The sequence below is a fragment of the Cuculus canorus genome, chromosome 2, assembly GCF_017976375.1.
Source record: "Cuculus canorus isolate bCucCan1 chromosome 2, bCucCan1.pri, whole genome shotgun sequence".
NCBI lineage: Eukaryota > Metazoa > Chordata > Aves > Cuculiformes > Cuculidae > Cuculus > Cuculus canorus.
Genome location: NC_071402.1, coordinates 38,571,024 through 38,587,564, shown reverse-complemented (window position 1 = coordinate 38,587,564; position 16,541 = coordinate 38,571,024). Strand labels below are relative to the sequence as shown.

The following is a 16,541-nucleotide window of genomic DNA, read 5'->3' as shown; positions in this document are numbered from 1 at the left end:
AGTTCTCAATTCACTGAACATCGCAGACAGCAGTTGCTTTGCTTATAGCCCTCAGGGCTCTGAGAGCGCCCACAGGCTCCACCACCCCTTCCCACCTTCACAGCAATTTGCCTGCCCATGCACAAGTCAGCTTTGACTCTCTGCACCTGGGATGAGCCTGCTGTAGAAAGGCTGCATGAGGAAGAGCTGCGGGCAGCCTTGCGGAAAGCCTCTTCCCCTTGGCTCATCAGCTGTATTTAAGTGTGTTTAAGCTCAGGCCCCGTGCATTGGTCCCTGCCAGAGCTGTGTTATAAAGTATGTCTATGCTGGGCCATGGATCTCTTATCTGCACCCTGACTTGCGGACATGACCACACCAAGTGGACACAGGTCACAACAGCCTCCTGATTTGTGACTGTCACAGACGGAAATAAAAGACAATGTCTGTTAATGCTCTATCCATGGTATCTGAAAGAGAACAAAACCACACAGCTGCTTGAATAAAAGTTTATTTCATGTATCATAGAAAAATCATTGATACCATTCAAATAAGGCTTTACAAGACAAAGAATACAAAGGAAAGACACGTACAAATTCATAACCAACACACTGCTCTCTCATATTACACATAATATTCCTTATAGTTACACACTTAGGACCTAATTACTACCATTGCAGTTAGCAGATATTTCACTTGCAGGACTGATCCCTGTTTTGAAGGCTAAATCCTGCCGTCCTTACTCAGACAAATTCTTAGAGCTACTCCAAAGAACTTAGGGTGAAGACTGGACTTGGTTTGTAAGTATCTTAGCTACATTTACATGCAACTGTGGAGTGTAATTCTCTTTTTACTCTTACTCCTAGTCAAGAGTCAGCTAATACAGTTAATAAAGTCACCTATGTTACAAAAAAAAACCCCAAATGTTTCCTTTACTGAATTTGGCTGATCTGACAAAGGTAGAAATAATCTGCAATATTACATGTTTATGCTCGTAACTAACCTGGCAGTGTCTTTCTGGTAGTCACAGTTAGTATTTCCTTATAGTTTTTTAACTAATGCATTTCACATTATCTTATGCAGCTGTTTCATGATAAAAGAACAAGTTAGAGTCCTTTACTTGAGAAACCTGAGAAATATGATACCTGAACATAAAAAGTACTACAAAACTGAGCTAAGGTACAAAGCTGAATTCTTCATAAACTCCAAATCCCCGTTGATGTTAACAGAGTTTGGAAGCTGTGCAACAGAGGAGAGTTATATTTGATTGTCTTATCTTACTTCTTTTTGGATAGCACACAAAACCACTGAACAAAATTTTCACTGTGTGCAGCAAAACAACAACAGAAAATATATCACAGTGTATTGAATGCAACTGCTGTTGTTATCACATTATGTCAACATTAATAGGTTTCTCACATACATTCACCTGCTGTTTGAATTCTAGTTGCATTGAACAGAAAATACTGCCTTTACAATGTTAATTGCAAATCACCTCTTGACTCACAGTGAGAATTCTATCCAGTAGCTACAGGAAACGTTAGACTATGTAAAGATAAAATTACATTTACATTCCTTTATATACAAAGAAATGGACGTTTGTATCTCATATCTGTCTGCTGACTCCAATTACTCTCAGACAAATTCTTGGAGAATATATAAAACTGAATTTGAAAAGAACAGAAAGTAGAATCAGTATTTACCTATGCCCTCCAAACTTATTTTACCTGATATTTGCAATGCCTGGTTTACAAGGCATCCTCATATTTATGTAGATGTCACAAGGTATAAGCACCCAAACAATGTGGAATGTACAAGAGAAACAGCTTCACAAATGGGATAATATATATGCTTATTAGGCAAAAATGTCTCTTTGCTACCAAGCCTCCAACTATTTCAGTCAATTTTTCAAATGACAAAATAGTTCCGGTCAAGAAATCAGCTGCATACATATATTTATAACAAACCCATGATGAGAAGTCTCATTCGTTAAATCATTTTAAAAGCATAGAATTTCAATAAGCAGTGTATCTTAACCTTTAGTGCTATCATAGTCCACAACATTTTACAAAGATACTTTATAAAGATATTTACAAAGACATTTTTTAAAATATATTAATACAGTAGTTTTCCTTGTAATAACTTGATTACTTCCAAGTTTATAAGACTAATCAAGACCTCTAATCTAGAAGAAAAACACATTTTTCTGTAGCTTCCCTTAAAGTGTGATGCAGGACAATTACTATGTTATTGAATGTAAATGTTTATATTAATGGTCCAACCATGCAGAAGAAATAGAAAAAAAAAATCATCGTAAAGGAAGAGGATTGTACTGGCTTTCTGTCACGTGCAATGAACTATAGCAGCTTAATTACAAAATGCTGGCAAATAATTCCACTTATAAATAGTCACACTGCACCTTTGACACAACACTCAATCAAAAAAATAGGTTTGCTGAAATGCAGAAAATGTTCCTGTATAAAATGGAGTGTAATTATAAATCAATTCTTTTGTTTCCTCCTCTTCACTGGGGTAACAGTGCAGGCTCTTCCGGGCTGTAAAATATTGTAAAGGTACAAATCACTTTACTGTTATCCTCCATGACATTATCTTTCTTGGCAAAGCAAGCAATTCTGTGTAACATAACAGCAAATAGAATCACAGTAACTAGTATGTGAAGAACTGTGACAACATATCTTCAGAAAGTTGGTCAAAGCAGTATTTTATTACTGGGGAGGGAGAACTTTAATTATTAATTTAAAGCCAAGACTGTACGAAAATATTTATCCATGAAATACTGGCAGTATCTACCAGAGAGATCAATACTTGTAATATCGAAATAAATGTATCAGAGTATCAGCCTACTGAAAGCTGCAGTGTTAGCATGGACTGTGCTGGTGAGGGCAATAAAAACTGAATCCTTGTCTGGTTTAACACGTTGGCAACTCTACACAAGTTAAAATTAAAGACAGAAGGATAAGTAAATGACATTTCAGTTTTCATTATTCACCTCGTGGTTTATTTTCAAAGTTAAGGAAGATATTCTGCCTTACATTAGCTATAAAAACCCTTAATTACTCATTACAACATTATGATATGAAGTACTCGGAAGGTGCAGCTGTACACAGATTGGGGAGGTAATGAAGAATAACTCATGATGTGGTATGTGGGATAAAGGTAGAAACATACAGCTGGCTGACACAAGTTTGCTCTACTAGTACTGAGGCTCAACAGATCCAAAGGCTAATGACATATCTGTGTGGTACTATGGACAAGCTTATATGTGTTTGTGTACATATATGTATACATTACATATACGTGTATACCTATGTAAAAAGAACTCACATGCACTGTCTCAACAGGACTTACAAGCAGAGTTGGAACCTGTTTTGCCACATTTACGTGGATAATGACCTGAGCAAGCTTACTTCCACCTGTAATACTGTGTGCAGACAGATACAAGAGAACACAGCAAATCTACAGATACTAGAGAACGAAGGAAACAAAACTAGAAAACATGCTGCATTCTAGTGTTAGACTACAAAAGAAAAAACAGATTCATACTATACTTTATCCTGTTTTCCCCTTCATTTTTGCTTTAGACTCCCATAAGTAACCTTTCAAAATTCTTAAAATACAGGAAGTTTATGGATTCCAACAAAGAATTTTACATTATTTTGCTACCTTTTCACAAAGAGGAGTAGAACTACACTATGCAAAAAACAGCCTTGAACTTGTACAAAACACAACTTTTATTTCTACACTCTCACTGACCAGGCCAGCACAAGTTGCATTTCTTTAAGTCACTGTCTGCTTTCTCTAATTAGGTGACTCTTGATTAGAGATCAAATCTAGAGACCAAACTCAATTAAGTTATTGATTATGTTCTTCACAGTCCCAATCAAACTGGTAAGACAATTTCGCAAACAGTCAATTGAAAATATGAAAATTGTATTTCAGCAGGATGGTTTAGTAAGTATAAATAAAGGCATAAAGTGAGTTTGATGTCTTTGAATACTTCTGTGTTTATATCCTACTTACTTATAGCAAATAGTGTCATAAATTATCAACATGTTACACATAGTTATTTCCAGTTTCTTAGGGTATAAACAAACAAATCAGAAGCTCTGTAAAATCCCAAAACTTCTTGTGCTGTCTATAGTATACAACTGTTGGGCATCATATTGCATCCCTTTGATACATCCATATACTGCCCGAGCAGTATTTATAATCTTGGTGCACATATTTTGTAAGCAAAACTGAGAATACACTGAATTACTGTTACTCAGTTTGGAACTAAAGAAAACACTGGAATTATGAATGGAGTATTTTCATTGTCTTTGTGCAAGGGAGGCTATGTTACAGTGACCATTTGAAATAGTAGAAAGTTGCAACACAAACAATACTTTTAAGCCGGTCTACTAAAAAGAGTTTGTGGAACGCCTGGCCTTTTGAAATCACTTCTACTAAGACATTCTATTATGGTTATCCCTTGGTTTTTTTTAAGCCTATAAAGTTTGCAGAGTAATCTTTTCAGAAAGCAGTGAGAAGTACTGAACTTTGACAGCTGTAAAAGAGGTTTGTCATCTCCAAAGATTTTCAATAACACTTCACTCTAAAAAACAGCACTTATTGATAATAAACTTTTTACCTTCATTAATGAAGAAGTCAGCTATATAATATGCTGCTCTTACAGCTGACGGGGAATGTGGAATGCCTGGTGAATTTTTCCACTCAAAAGGATTTTTCTCTGGATGCCACTGGACACCATAAATTGGATATTTGTATGCTGCAGCAAACACAAAGCATGTAAGCAAGGTCTATGCCTTAAGAACTATATGCTTAGACTTATAGCAAAGAAACTCAAAGGATAGGCTACAAGAATACCTCACTTATTAGTAGTTTCACAAATGCATAAACAGCAAGTTGAAACTCTGTTAAAAAGGGAAAAAATGGATATTGTAAAAGAAGGGTCTCATTCCATGCAGGAAGATTTTTGTATGTCACTTTTTTGATTACTCATTTCAGAATTAATACATATATTAAAAAAAAAAAAATATTACAAGTGCCTCAGTCTCAAATCTTCCTGTCTCTTGCCAGCATCACTCAACATACAATACTCACAGCACCACAGGATATTCCTTGCAATTAAATGGATAGATGCAAGTCTTAAGATCTCCTTGAAGGCCCAGTCAACCCAGGGCCAGCTCCCATCTACTCTGTGCCAGCCCTGACACATGCAGGGGGAGCCAGTCCTTAACTCCTCAAAAGGGAACTGCAGCCTAGCTATTCCCTGTAAGCAACGGACCACTTGCAGGCACAGGAGGTGCCTCTCATTAGACTAATTAGGTTTTCTGATCAAACTGCTATTCTTCTCTTCTGGAGGACAGCCAGTATGCCACACAGAAAATTCTTGTCGGGATGGGCTTTACTGTATAGCTGCTAGCAGTGTGCTGATCAACATAAACCACACCCTAAAGAGCTAACTTGTTTCTTGAGCTGAGAAAGCCAGGTGCAAAACATACACAACACAAAATAAGTAATGCAATAGGCTTTTGGAGGAGGGCAATTACCAGTACTGCTGCTAAAATAATGAGGGATGTTGCTGTTACCTCAGTATCCTGAATTGTTCATCCCACACAGCAAGCACAGGAATGCAAGCGTAAGTAGACAGACAGAAAACATTGCACTGCAGAGGAATTAAAATACTACAGGATGCGTGCTGTTCACTGCACATGACAGCACTTTAATATTCCATTGCTTTAATATTCCAGTGCTTAAGTGTATCTGGAAGGGGAACAGTGAGTGAGAGAGTTAAGTAATTAAGCTCACAGATATGTACTCAAAAGATAAAACAGCCCTACAAACAGAGTATGTTCCTCACAGCCAGAGCACTGACAGGGCTGATTCTCGCCCCACTATTCTAACAACAACCTCGCAGTACAAATTACCATCAGTGCCAAAACAACTCTAAAGTACTGGTTTGTAGCAGTCACAGTTTACAAAAGAAATTAAATTCCCAACCTTCCATGGTAGATATGAACTCCACTCCATCATCGGTGTTAGTGGTCAGAACATTATAGAAATTATGAAGCTTTTCATTCTTTGTGAAATTCTGTGATAAGGAGCAGAGGGGGAGAGATGTGTTATTTGCTCATTTATTTCTAGGTTTAACGGAGCAAATGCAATTGTGTTCAGGAAATAAAATGATCAAATACCTCCATGGAGAGGCTCCACACATGAAAGTTTGATGTCAATGGCTCAGTAGCAAATGCATGTAATACATCATCAGGGAAATTCTTGAATAATCTACTCTCTTTTGCAGCTATTAGAATGAAAAATGAAAAAAGAATATTGTCCATTACCCAAGCTCCTAACAGATAGACTAACACTGAACAGGAGAAAAATTTAATGAAATGCTACATTAAAAATTTTTCTGTAGTATAACTTTATGATTTTGGAATATGCTGCAAGGAAAATCAGTGAAATGACTACAAGAGGTTTCCAATGTGCTGTTACCATTGTTCACCAGTCTTCACCCAGCAAGGAACCAATTTGCTACAGAAGTTCTCATTAAAATAAGCATATTCTTTGCCACTCATCTCAGTGACCTTTCCATTCAGAATGGTTGCAAGTGATAGAATTAGTGAATGCTACATGGTCTGCAGATGGATTACTCACAAATCAAAGGAGGGAGTATCAACAGAGGCCACATTTTACCAGTGTTGCTGAGCGGCACAGCTCCGTCTTAAGATTCCCCTGATTTCAATACTGTACAAGTGGGACGGCAATGCTAACAGTCATCATTAAGAAAGATGCAATTTGAAAAATTTAAAATCACATGCTCTTTGAGTTTAATAGGTTTTGGACCAGTGAATATTGTTCAACATGGAAAAAAATAGAGATGTAAACCACATTATTTTTTTTAGGTCCAAATTATCAAGTGAGTCAAAGAGTTACAACTGTAACTTTTGCTGACTGCTGTCAGCTTCCAATGGCTTGTGTTCACATCTCTGCTTTAGAAGTGATGGAGTTGCACTAACTTTATAAAAACAGTCACAGCAACTTAGTACAAAAGAATTAACAAGATAATCATTGGAAACCTCACAACTCCCATTCACCCCTGCATATTTATCATGAACAAAACACAACACCTCTCAGCAAAACTCACACATGAAATGTAATGGATTTTTCACCTGAGGTAAAGTTCAGAGGGAGAGCAAATCCATCTGTGTTGGTATTAACAAGCAAAACTTCGCCACTTGTGAGATACGTAAGCTCTTCATGTCCAAGACATGTTCCCCATATTGGGAAATAATCTCCTTTATCGTTAGCCTTCAAAATAAAAAGCAACATAAGGAAAAAGTATTGAAGATTTACAGAAAGAAGATTGAAAAGAACTTCCAAGTCCTTTTGTTTTCTCTTACGTAGGTGGGAAGTAAAACTACTACAGTGGTACAAATTGCTGCCAGACGAATTGTAACAGTTCAATTTCAATTGAAATAAACAGACTCCTTTATTTTTTCTCCTGAAGTATGAAAAGCAAAAAGAGAACACAGCTTGCTCCCTGTCACTTAACTAATCACAGTGCACACACATCAAGTAGGAACATGCATTTTTCTATGGTTTACTCCTGATACTAAGTGCATGTTAGAGACTAGTATGTTTCAGAACTCCAGTTTTTGTGAAATCCAAGTAGCCTTTCTTAATTTGTTTCTCAACATTTATAAGTTATGCATACCACACCACATTCCCCTCTGAAAAGTTGGTGCCCAAAAGCTGCTTTTGAGAAAGCTGAAATTACAGACTTAAAATAAAAATATTACCCTACTGCATTACTGATATAGGGTAATACCAGCCCATAAAACTACTTTTTTTTCAGAGCAAAACATGGCAGAGTTACAAAAGAAGGCTAAAAGCACTACAGAGACTTCACGACCACCCATCATGCATGGCTAGACACAAGACTTTAACGAAGGACAGCCAGTGGAGTTGTAAGTGAGGAACCACTAAGGGTAAAAAAACAGACTACAATTTAAGAACAATTACAACTGAATCATGAACACTTTATGCCCCTCCCCTTTCTTTAATAAACATTAGCCTAGAGACTAAGCATATATTAAACAATACCCAAGAGTTCACACTCTAAAAACTAATGTAAAAGCTGGAAAATCGTATTCCATTTAAGTTTTTGCCTAGCTTGCATACCTAGTAAAATCCTATTGATTCAGATGTGGATTAACATTTCATTTCATTTCATGTAATTTATTCATACTAAAGCAGAGCCAGATCAAGTAATTTCTTACTGTGAATATTTGAAAATTAAGACAAAGGGAGCCCTTGTATGTTCTAATAAAACAGAATTCAGTCAGTTCTGTACCTGCTAATATACTCTTGACTATCACAGCTTACGTTATGTTAGTAAAACTACCAATATTTTATAGTGCTAATTAATTCTCAAAAGATGAAACCCAAAACGTGCAATCATCACAAATTAGCACCAAAAAAACCCCAACTTATTAGGAAAGTTTACCTATGATGATTTGAAAATTATTTTCTGCCTTTCACTCACCTGAAGTACACACATCATCTAATAAACCTGCCTCCCTGATCATAAAATTATGACATACTCAATTCATTTAATCATTGAGAAATATCAACAGAATTTCGTAACAGTCCTGCAAACCACAAGAAACCCTTGCCCCAGTACTGAATACCAAGACACAGGCTGCACTTCACACTGTGAGAAGCTTCAAAGACAGAAATGAGTTTAATTGTCGCACATGAAAGTGAGATAGTCTTTGCAAGATTCAGGTTTAAGGTTGCAGATGAACAATCACGAATAAAGACAGACAAAAGAATAATAACGTCGGTGTCATGGTGACTGAAGAGGAGGAACTTAATTACCAAATTGCAGCAGCTGACTGATCCTGTGAATGCTTGTGCTTTCCTTGCCTGCCATTTGAAAGTCAGCAGCAAGGGTAGAAGAGGAATTCCTCACTGCTAATGAATGCTTCTGCCATGGTAGCAGTTTAAGCACTACTCATAACTGCCTCTAGAATTGGGATAGTTTTCTGAAGTATGACCTCTGTGACAATCCGAACCAATGTTAGCAGATTAACCAGTGAAGAGGAAGAAAGGAATAAAATTTACCTTTTTTCAATTTTAATAGAGATCCTTCACAGATTTTAAGGATTGTATATAAAGCTCAGTGAATCTCCATGCATTTCCACAATGCAAATTTTACTTCAAAATGTGTTGATTGCTATCTGAAAAAACCCACTTCTTATGTGCTAAAAGAATTAAGTGTTCAATAAGGATTCAGAACCTTGCTGATTTTCTTTGAAAGAAAAAGTGTTCCCAGAAATTGTCTGTTCTTAAAAAAGCTAATGATTATCTAAATATTTAAAAGTAATTAATATAACTTTTCAAGTGTTCTTCCTAGGTTTTTTGTGTTATAAATTAAGCTACTGTTTACATAAAAAATATGCTAGATTTACAGTTACTAATGCAAAGAAATAGGTAAAAAGGCATAATGTGCTAACACAGACCTCTCACTTGCACCTACAGAGATATATTTAAGTCTACTTATAGATAAGTGAGAGTAAAGGTGTTTCACTGACTGTAACATATCAGTGAAGACCTTAATGTTACATTACTGTAAATCAGTTTATTTGAGGGTCTTTCTATAAGTGCAAGTCTAAACTTCAGTCAAAAGATTTCTACAAATGATTACATTGAGGTATAACTTTCCTTCAACATCTAATGACAATGGATACTTCACCATTTTGGAAGGCAGTATTGTTACTTTATTGCAAGTTCGACATAGCCCTAAAGCCCTAGATACAACGTATAAATGATACTGTTCTCACATGAAGAACGTGGTTGTTTAAGACCATGACACATGTAACAGCAGAGGGTGTCAGAAGTCTGAATCTTAAGCTATTAAATGATTTTTCTAATATAGAAGCCAATAATGAGGTACTTACTATCAGGAATAGAGTTAACACACTGGATGCCAATGGCAAACTATGAAAATATGGGCCTCCCTGTCATTTTGATCTCTGAACAGTGGCAATAACAAGAACAGACTGTTCCTCAGTAATTACCTCTAATGCCTTGTGGTAAAATATCTTAGCAACCCTGGAATATTCTGAAGTCTTAAGATCCACACCACCTCCTGGAAAAAGTACCCTGAAAGGCAACATCCAAGAATCTGATTAGCAACAGCGATCAAACTAAAACCTGGACAATGTACACAGAGAAAGGTCTGATAGTGGTTTTAAGGGTAGGTTAAGGTTAGATTAAGACACCTACATTTTCAAAATCTATAGCTAGGCATCTAAGTTTCCATTATGGACAGCTGGGATCTAGTCAGAAAGATCAATAGAGACTTGTATGTTTTCATGAGCAGACACTTAATTGGTTGGCTGGCAAACAGCCCTGTAGGCTCCACTGGCTGTATTGACTAGCACTCAATTATGTGAGTGAAGACAGCTAGCACACATGCAGATAGCTAAGTCCAGGTGTCTAAGTCTTTAAGAGACTCACACCCTAAATCTTAAGTGTTCTTCTGCTGAAGAATGGCTATTATTACGAAGTAGTGATTGAGCGCAGTGCAATGTAAGGAACAGGAGATTAAGCAGAAAATATGCAAAACAAATTTCAGCCGGTATGCAAAAGGGTTGCCTGTCAAGACTCCATCAAACTCTACCCTGGCTCTTAGCTAGATCTCCCTACCATTTCAAAATCCTGGCCCCAGTCTTAATTCATCCTTTTTGATTTCACTAAAGAACTGTGGCCCTGGCAGAGTGACCTTCTTCACACAAAAAGCATTCATTAAAAGGGAAAAAAAGGTACATTTGGCTGTAACCTTTGGTCTTGCAGAATCTACTACAGACAAAGAAGACAAAGCATACTTAGAGACAATTTCAAATAAAAAATGCACAATCTTTTCTATTACAAAAAACTAATCAGCAAAGGCAATTCTCCCTGTGGCTCCCCAAACCTAAACCCCACAAAAGAATCAGTACAGTCCAGCAGAGATTGCACACATACATGTGATGACACTGAAAGTAATCAAGTACCATCAGATAGAGTAACATGAAATAAAGGAAGTCTTTTCTGGTAATAACTGGAGTGGGATCTGCAGAACCAACAGAATTGAATGTGTGAACACTCTCTAACCCACTGCAGCAGAACCTCAATTACATTTACTCAAGCCACATCCATCAGTTGCTGACTTTTTACCAAAATGGCTGAAGGATTTCCTCTGTGCTCTGGAAATGGCAATTGGTGTCAGTGAAATATTAACAAGCAAATAGAAACAACTAACATCTCAAATGATCCCAGGCATATGAAAAGCGAGTATGCATTTAAACCATTTTGACCAGATTGATTGTAAGGCAAACAGGATCATGGAAAAGCCATCAAGTATTTGGTGGAAAAGACAACCAGTACGCACAAAAAAATAAATTGGATTACTCTCCAGTACCAATCTAGAAAAATAATAAGGGTGAAGGTATTTTGAGAGCAGGCCAGATTATAGATTTCTAAAGAGATCTTGTTAGACAAATATGGTGATCCTTACCTGGAAGTGGCAGAAAATTCACTTCACCTGTTCCTTTTTTTCAAACCAAAAACTGGACAATACTAATTAGGAAAAACAACTGCCATTTCTGCTAATGCAAAAAGGAAGTAACTCATTAAGTAGCAATGATAATGGCTTGACATTGTCATAAGCACATTAAAATGCAACTACCTGTATTCTAGTATCTCTAACCGGTTAGAGCTGATGGCATTCACTGTAAAATTCAAAGGCAACCTCAGGTGTACATTGCTATCTTCATAAAATTCTCTCTCTCCTATAGAAAATGTCATGATGTTAAGAAGGTAGCATTTAATAATAAATAATTCCCAACTGCAAAGAATCTAGAGCTAAGGTCTTATAACATGAAAGATCAATGTATCTCCTTCTTATTCTAAGTTTCCACAGAATGGAAAGTCCTTTCCTCCAAAGATCTTACTTGTTATTTACATATAGCTATACTGTGGAAGCCACCAGCTGACAGTGGAGGGTGACAAAAGGAAATACAGACCATTCTCACCCATCTACATTGCACAAATCCAACTGCCAGTCACTGAAAAGACAGAAGGATGAGGGAACTGGATCTATTTGCCTAACACCCTCTTCTGCACTGAGGTTGGTAGTAAAGTAGAAAGAATGGAAGATCTCATTGGTGAAAGTCTCTCTGGCAACCCAAAAGAGCCATGAGGAAGTGATTAAATGATTCATTTTGTCTTCAACATGAGGAGCCACAGAGGAGAAAGTGACACTGTCCTATACTTGCCTATACCGCAAGGACATGCTATGGAGCATAAGAGGAAAATGCTCTCCCCAGACAGCCACAGATCTAAATCTGCAAGCTCTACATATATTAATTAAGCTTAAGGAAAATGGTCACGGTTCAAGTTGCTCATCTCATGACTACAAGTAGCCCAATCACATACTATGGGCAAGCACACCATCAAGGCTGGGAATTTTTAGCACAAAGCAAACAGAAAAGGTTTTGAATTTTCTTAGTCTACTATTAAAATGTTTTAAATTATATCATATTATCCCACATTCAAAATGTTGGAAGAACATATCGTTGGAGAATTGCTACAGGTCAGCTGAAAAGTTGGAATGTTGGCCTAACAAAGCTCTAAGCCACAGAAACATGACAGGCAAGTTGGACCATTCAATTTAGCAAGAGAGAAAGCACCCAAAGAGTACAGGGTAGAAGAGACTGGAAATTAGACATATATGTGATAAAGGAGATATGGAGAGGACTGCAAGAGGGAAGAAATGGTAGGAGCAAGGATGAAAGACCCAGCAAGTGCTATTAAATATCAAAATTAAGGTGATCACTCAAATGAGGAAGAGGAAAAAAACAAAGAGGAAATGGGCTATTTCACTTGTAAAATTGTTAACCACAATTGTTAACTACAATGCCATTTCTGTCTGCCTGTAGACAAGCACAAGAGAATGCCAAAATGAGCCTTGGCACTGTTGCATGTTATCTGACATGTGCTCCTCAAGGAAGGAAAGGCAGCAGGCTGACATTGGATGAAATAGTGCTCTGCACCTTAGAACATATTTTCATGTCTGCAGCACTCAGCACAACCTCTCAAGACCACAGAAAGACAAGTGTTCTTGAGAATATGCTAAAATAGAAAACCAGAACCATCCCATCTTTCAACAGAAAATTACAGCTCAAAACTTACCCATTAATAGAGTGGAATATTTTATCATATTCGTCATCTGAAAGATTTAACCTGAAAAACCAACAAAGTAGTTAAATAACACATATGAAATGCACATATTTAACCACAAAAATGTCATTGTTATTGAACAGAAATAAGTAGAAAGCACATTTCAAACAGAATAAAATAGTCCCAAATCAAATGAAACATTTCACTTGAAACAGCTCAGTAGAGACTATAATCCACAAGACTGAAAATAGGACCCCAGCAGGTAGAGTTCAGTATTAGGTACGAGACCCCTTTGCAGAGACTCATTAAATTTACACGAGTAATATGGTTATTATTTCCTGCAGACCGGCAACTCCAGATTCCAATTGACTCCAAAAAGGGCAGATTGGGTCACACCCATTCCTCAGCAAAGATACTAATTGAGAGGTTGAAGGATAAGAAAGACCTCAGCATCAGCAAAACCTCAGCAACTAGTATGAAGGCTAGTTCCTGCAGAATTGATACACTAGGTATATTCACAGTATCCAGCTTTCCTGTGTCTAACTTAATTGCCAGAATCAGTAGCCTCCATTCATTGGTAAATCTTCTGGTCAGCAATCACTCTGAAAGCTCCGCCAGCTATGTGAGGAACACCGGCTTCTAAATCAGGCACTTAACTGGTGCTCTTATGGGACTGTGTAGATACATCCTACTGTGGTTTTCTGTAGCAGCATTATTATGTTTTTTAACTTCTGACAATCACCATTTTAACAGCTGATTTCAGTGCACTTACTATTGTATAGCTAATTTTTGGCTATGAAATGTTGTCAGTTCTGTTACTTACATTACTACTTTTTACCCAACAACCAAAATACAACACCATATGGAGTTAACGACCTATAGTTTGAGCAGAACTGGACTTTGGTTCCTTCAAGCACTACTGATGGCCTTCCTCGATTACTTGAATTTTGGGACTACGGAATGTGATAAAAAATGATATGTGTGTATAAATCTAGATATCTATGTGTGTTTATGGGGTGCTATTAATTAGACTGAACATACCTGATTTCAAAAGCCACAGATGCAAACTACGAGGGAGGGTGGTGGTGGGGTGTAATTTTACAGGTAAAAAAAGGGTATTTCTCAAATAAAGGTTATTATAATAAGAAATAGTTAGAATTGCATGTTCCAGTCTGCTTTTACTCCAGTTTCTAAAACAGCTTGAAAACTGTAGAATCTTTAAATTGTCTTTGAAGACAACTGAACACTCAGAAAAGTGGCACAACTGCTTTCTGTGCCTCTGAAACCATATCTTTATCTTAAACAACTATTACCCAGTTGTAAGGATATAAAAAAACTACCTTATGGGCACAACTCGGGCACCAGCAGATTCCAGAAACTTCACATATGAAGCTGCAATATAAGAACTTCCAAATGTGTGGAACTTCTCGAAGTGACATTCCTGCGACAATATCCCTGAAAAGTCCAACAAAGAAAATTATGTGATACAAATATCAAACACCATGCACAGAAAGAAAAACTAAGCTCCAGTTTCCTGTATGTCATGTTACAGTGTTACCTTTACGACCTGAATTACAAACACTGAGACAATGGGGCATCAGTTACAAAGCCAAGTCACAAGGTAGCAAATAAACACACACTGTCTGACTAAGACTCAACTTCCTTGTTTTAACTATTTCGTACTACAACTTCTCTTAAGTAATTTATAGCTTCTCTTAAATGACTAATTCACTTAAATCATTTTATTAATTATAATTTTATAATTATATAAATTGTAAGATAATTTATTTTGAGATTTTCAAACAAACTATGTAGAGTGCAGCACTGTCTATAAAAGCTTTAACCAAATCTGTGTTTCGGGAGTCCTTCCCACTCCACACAGACACCAGCAGGGTTTCATGTCACTTTCAGGAGTGCTCCCTTCCTACCTCCCTGGGGACAGCAGTGCAGGCAGGAAGGCCCTGGCGTTACCCTGTCACATAATCACAGAATGACCTAAGTTGGAATTGACCCACAAGAATCATCAAGTCCAACCCCTAACCCTGAATAGGACAACTGCAAAATTTACACAATGTGTCTGAGCGTGCTGCCCAAATGCTTCTTGAATATTGTCAGGCTTGGTGCCATGACTACTGCCCTGGGCAGCCTCTTCCAGTGCTTCACCACCCTCTGGGTGAAGAACCTTTTCCTAATATCCAACCTAAACCTCCCCTGGCACATCTACCTGCCATTCCCTCCGGTCCTATCACTGATTACCAGAGAGAAGAGGTCAGCACCTGCTCCTCCTCCTCCCTCTCTGAGGAAGCTGTAAACTACAATAAGGTCCCCCTTCAGTCTCCTCTTCTCCAAGCACAACAGACCAAGTGGCTTCAGCCATCCTCATATGGCCTCCCCTCTAGACCCTTCACCAACTTCTCGGCCCTCCTCTTAGCACTCTCCAGTAGCTTCACATCCTTTTTATACTGCAATGCCCAAAACTGCACACAGTACTAGAGGTGGGAACGCACCAGTGCAGAGATGAGCAGGACAGTCGCCTCACTCAATCGGCAAGCAACACTGTGCTTTGTGCACCCCAGGTCACAGCTGGCCCTTTTGGCTACCATAGCACACTGTTGGCTCACCTTCAAATTGCCTTCGATCAGAACTGTCCGAGACGGCAATCCCCGGGGAGTGGCTGTCGGCAGCTGGGGGGCTGCCACCCCCTGCCCCAGCTGCCACCCCCTCCCCTCGGCTGTCACTCCCTCCCTCCCCTCGGCTGCCACCCCGTGCCCCTCCTGTCATTTCCCCCTCTCCATGGCTGTCACTCTCACCTTCCTCGGCTGCCACCCCCTCCCCCCTGCTACCACTCCGTTCCCTTACCCCTCTCCCCTCGGCGGCCACCCCCTGTCCCTGCTGCCACCCACTGCCCTCGGCTGCCACCCCTCCCTTCGGCCGCCATCCTCTCCCCCCCGGTGTCACCCCCTGCCCCCAGCCACCACTCCCTCCCTCCTGCTGCCACCCGCTGCCCTTCTGCCACCCCTTTCCTTCAGCTGCTCCCGGGCCGCCTCTGCCCCGCCGTCCTCCTTTACCTATGATGGGTCTCTCGTTGCTCTTCACTCGCCGGCCGCACAGCACGAGGGCGGCTGAGGCGGCGCAGCAGAGCAGGAGAAGGAGGAGGAGAGTGACGGCCGGGAGCGGAGGAAGCCCAGAGAGGCGCCCCATGGCCGCGTCGCCCGCTGTTTGTCAGACTCCGCTGCACCGCGCAACGCCAGCCGGCTGATGCCGCGAAGCACGTTGGGAAATGTAGTTCCGGCGGCGCGGCCCTTTTAGCC

At 38.9% G+C, this 16,541-nt stretch overlaps 1 protein-coding gene across 3 annotated transcripts; it reads right to left on the bottom strand.

Moving 5' to 3' along the window:
• Positions 1-497: 497 nt before the first annotated feature.
• GGH (gamma-glutamyl hydrolase) lies at positions 498-16,490 on the bottom strand. Of its 3 annotated transcripts, XM_054059867.1 has the most exons (10): positions 16,299-16,490; positions 14,571-14,685; positions 13,243-13,293; positions 10,086-10,170; positions 7,173-7,311; positions 6,195-6,301; positions 6,001-6,091; positions 4,864-4,910; positions 4,628-4,765; positions 2,394-2,531 (listed from the first exon to the last, which is right to left on the bottom strand). In XM_054059867.1, exons 1-9 carry the CDS (start codon positions 16,429-16,431, stop codon positions 4,667-4,669), a joined length of 867 nt encoding a protein of 288 aa, XP_053915842.1. In that variant the 5' UTR covers positions 16,432-16,490; the 3' UTR covers positions 2,394-2,531; positions 4,628-4,666. The 3 variants fall into 3 exon arrangements, with proteins under 3 accessions (XP_053915841.1, XP_053915844.1, XP_053915842.1); XM_054059866.1 differs by lacking the exon at positions 4,864-4,910 and having other exon boundaries at positions 498-2,531; XM_054059869.1 differs by lacking the exons at positions 4,628-4,765; positions 4,864-4,910 and having other exon boundaries at positions 498-2,531.
• Positions 16,491-16,541: the final 51 nt, after the last annotated feature.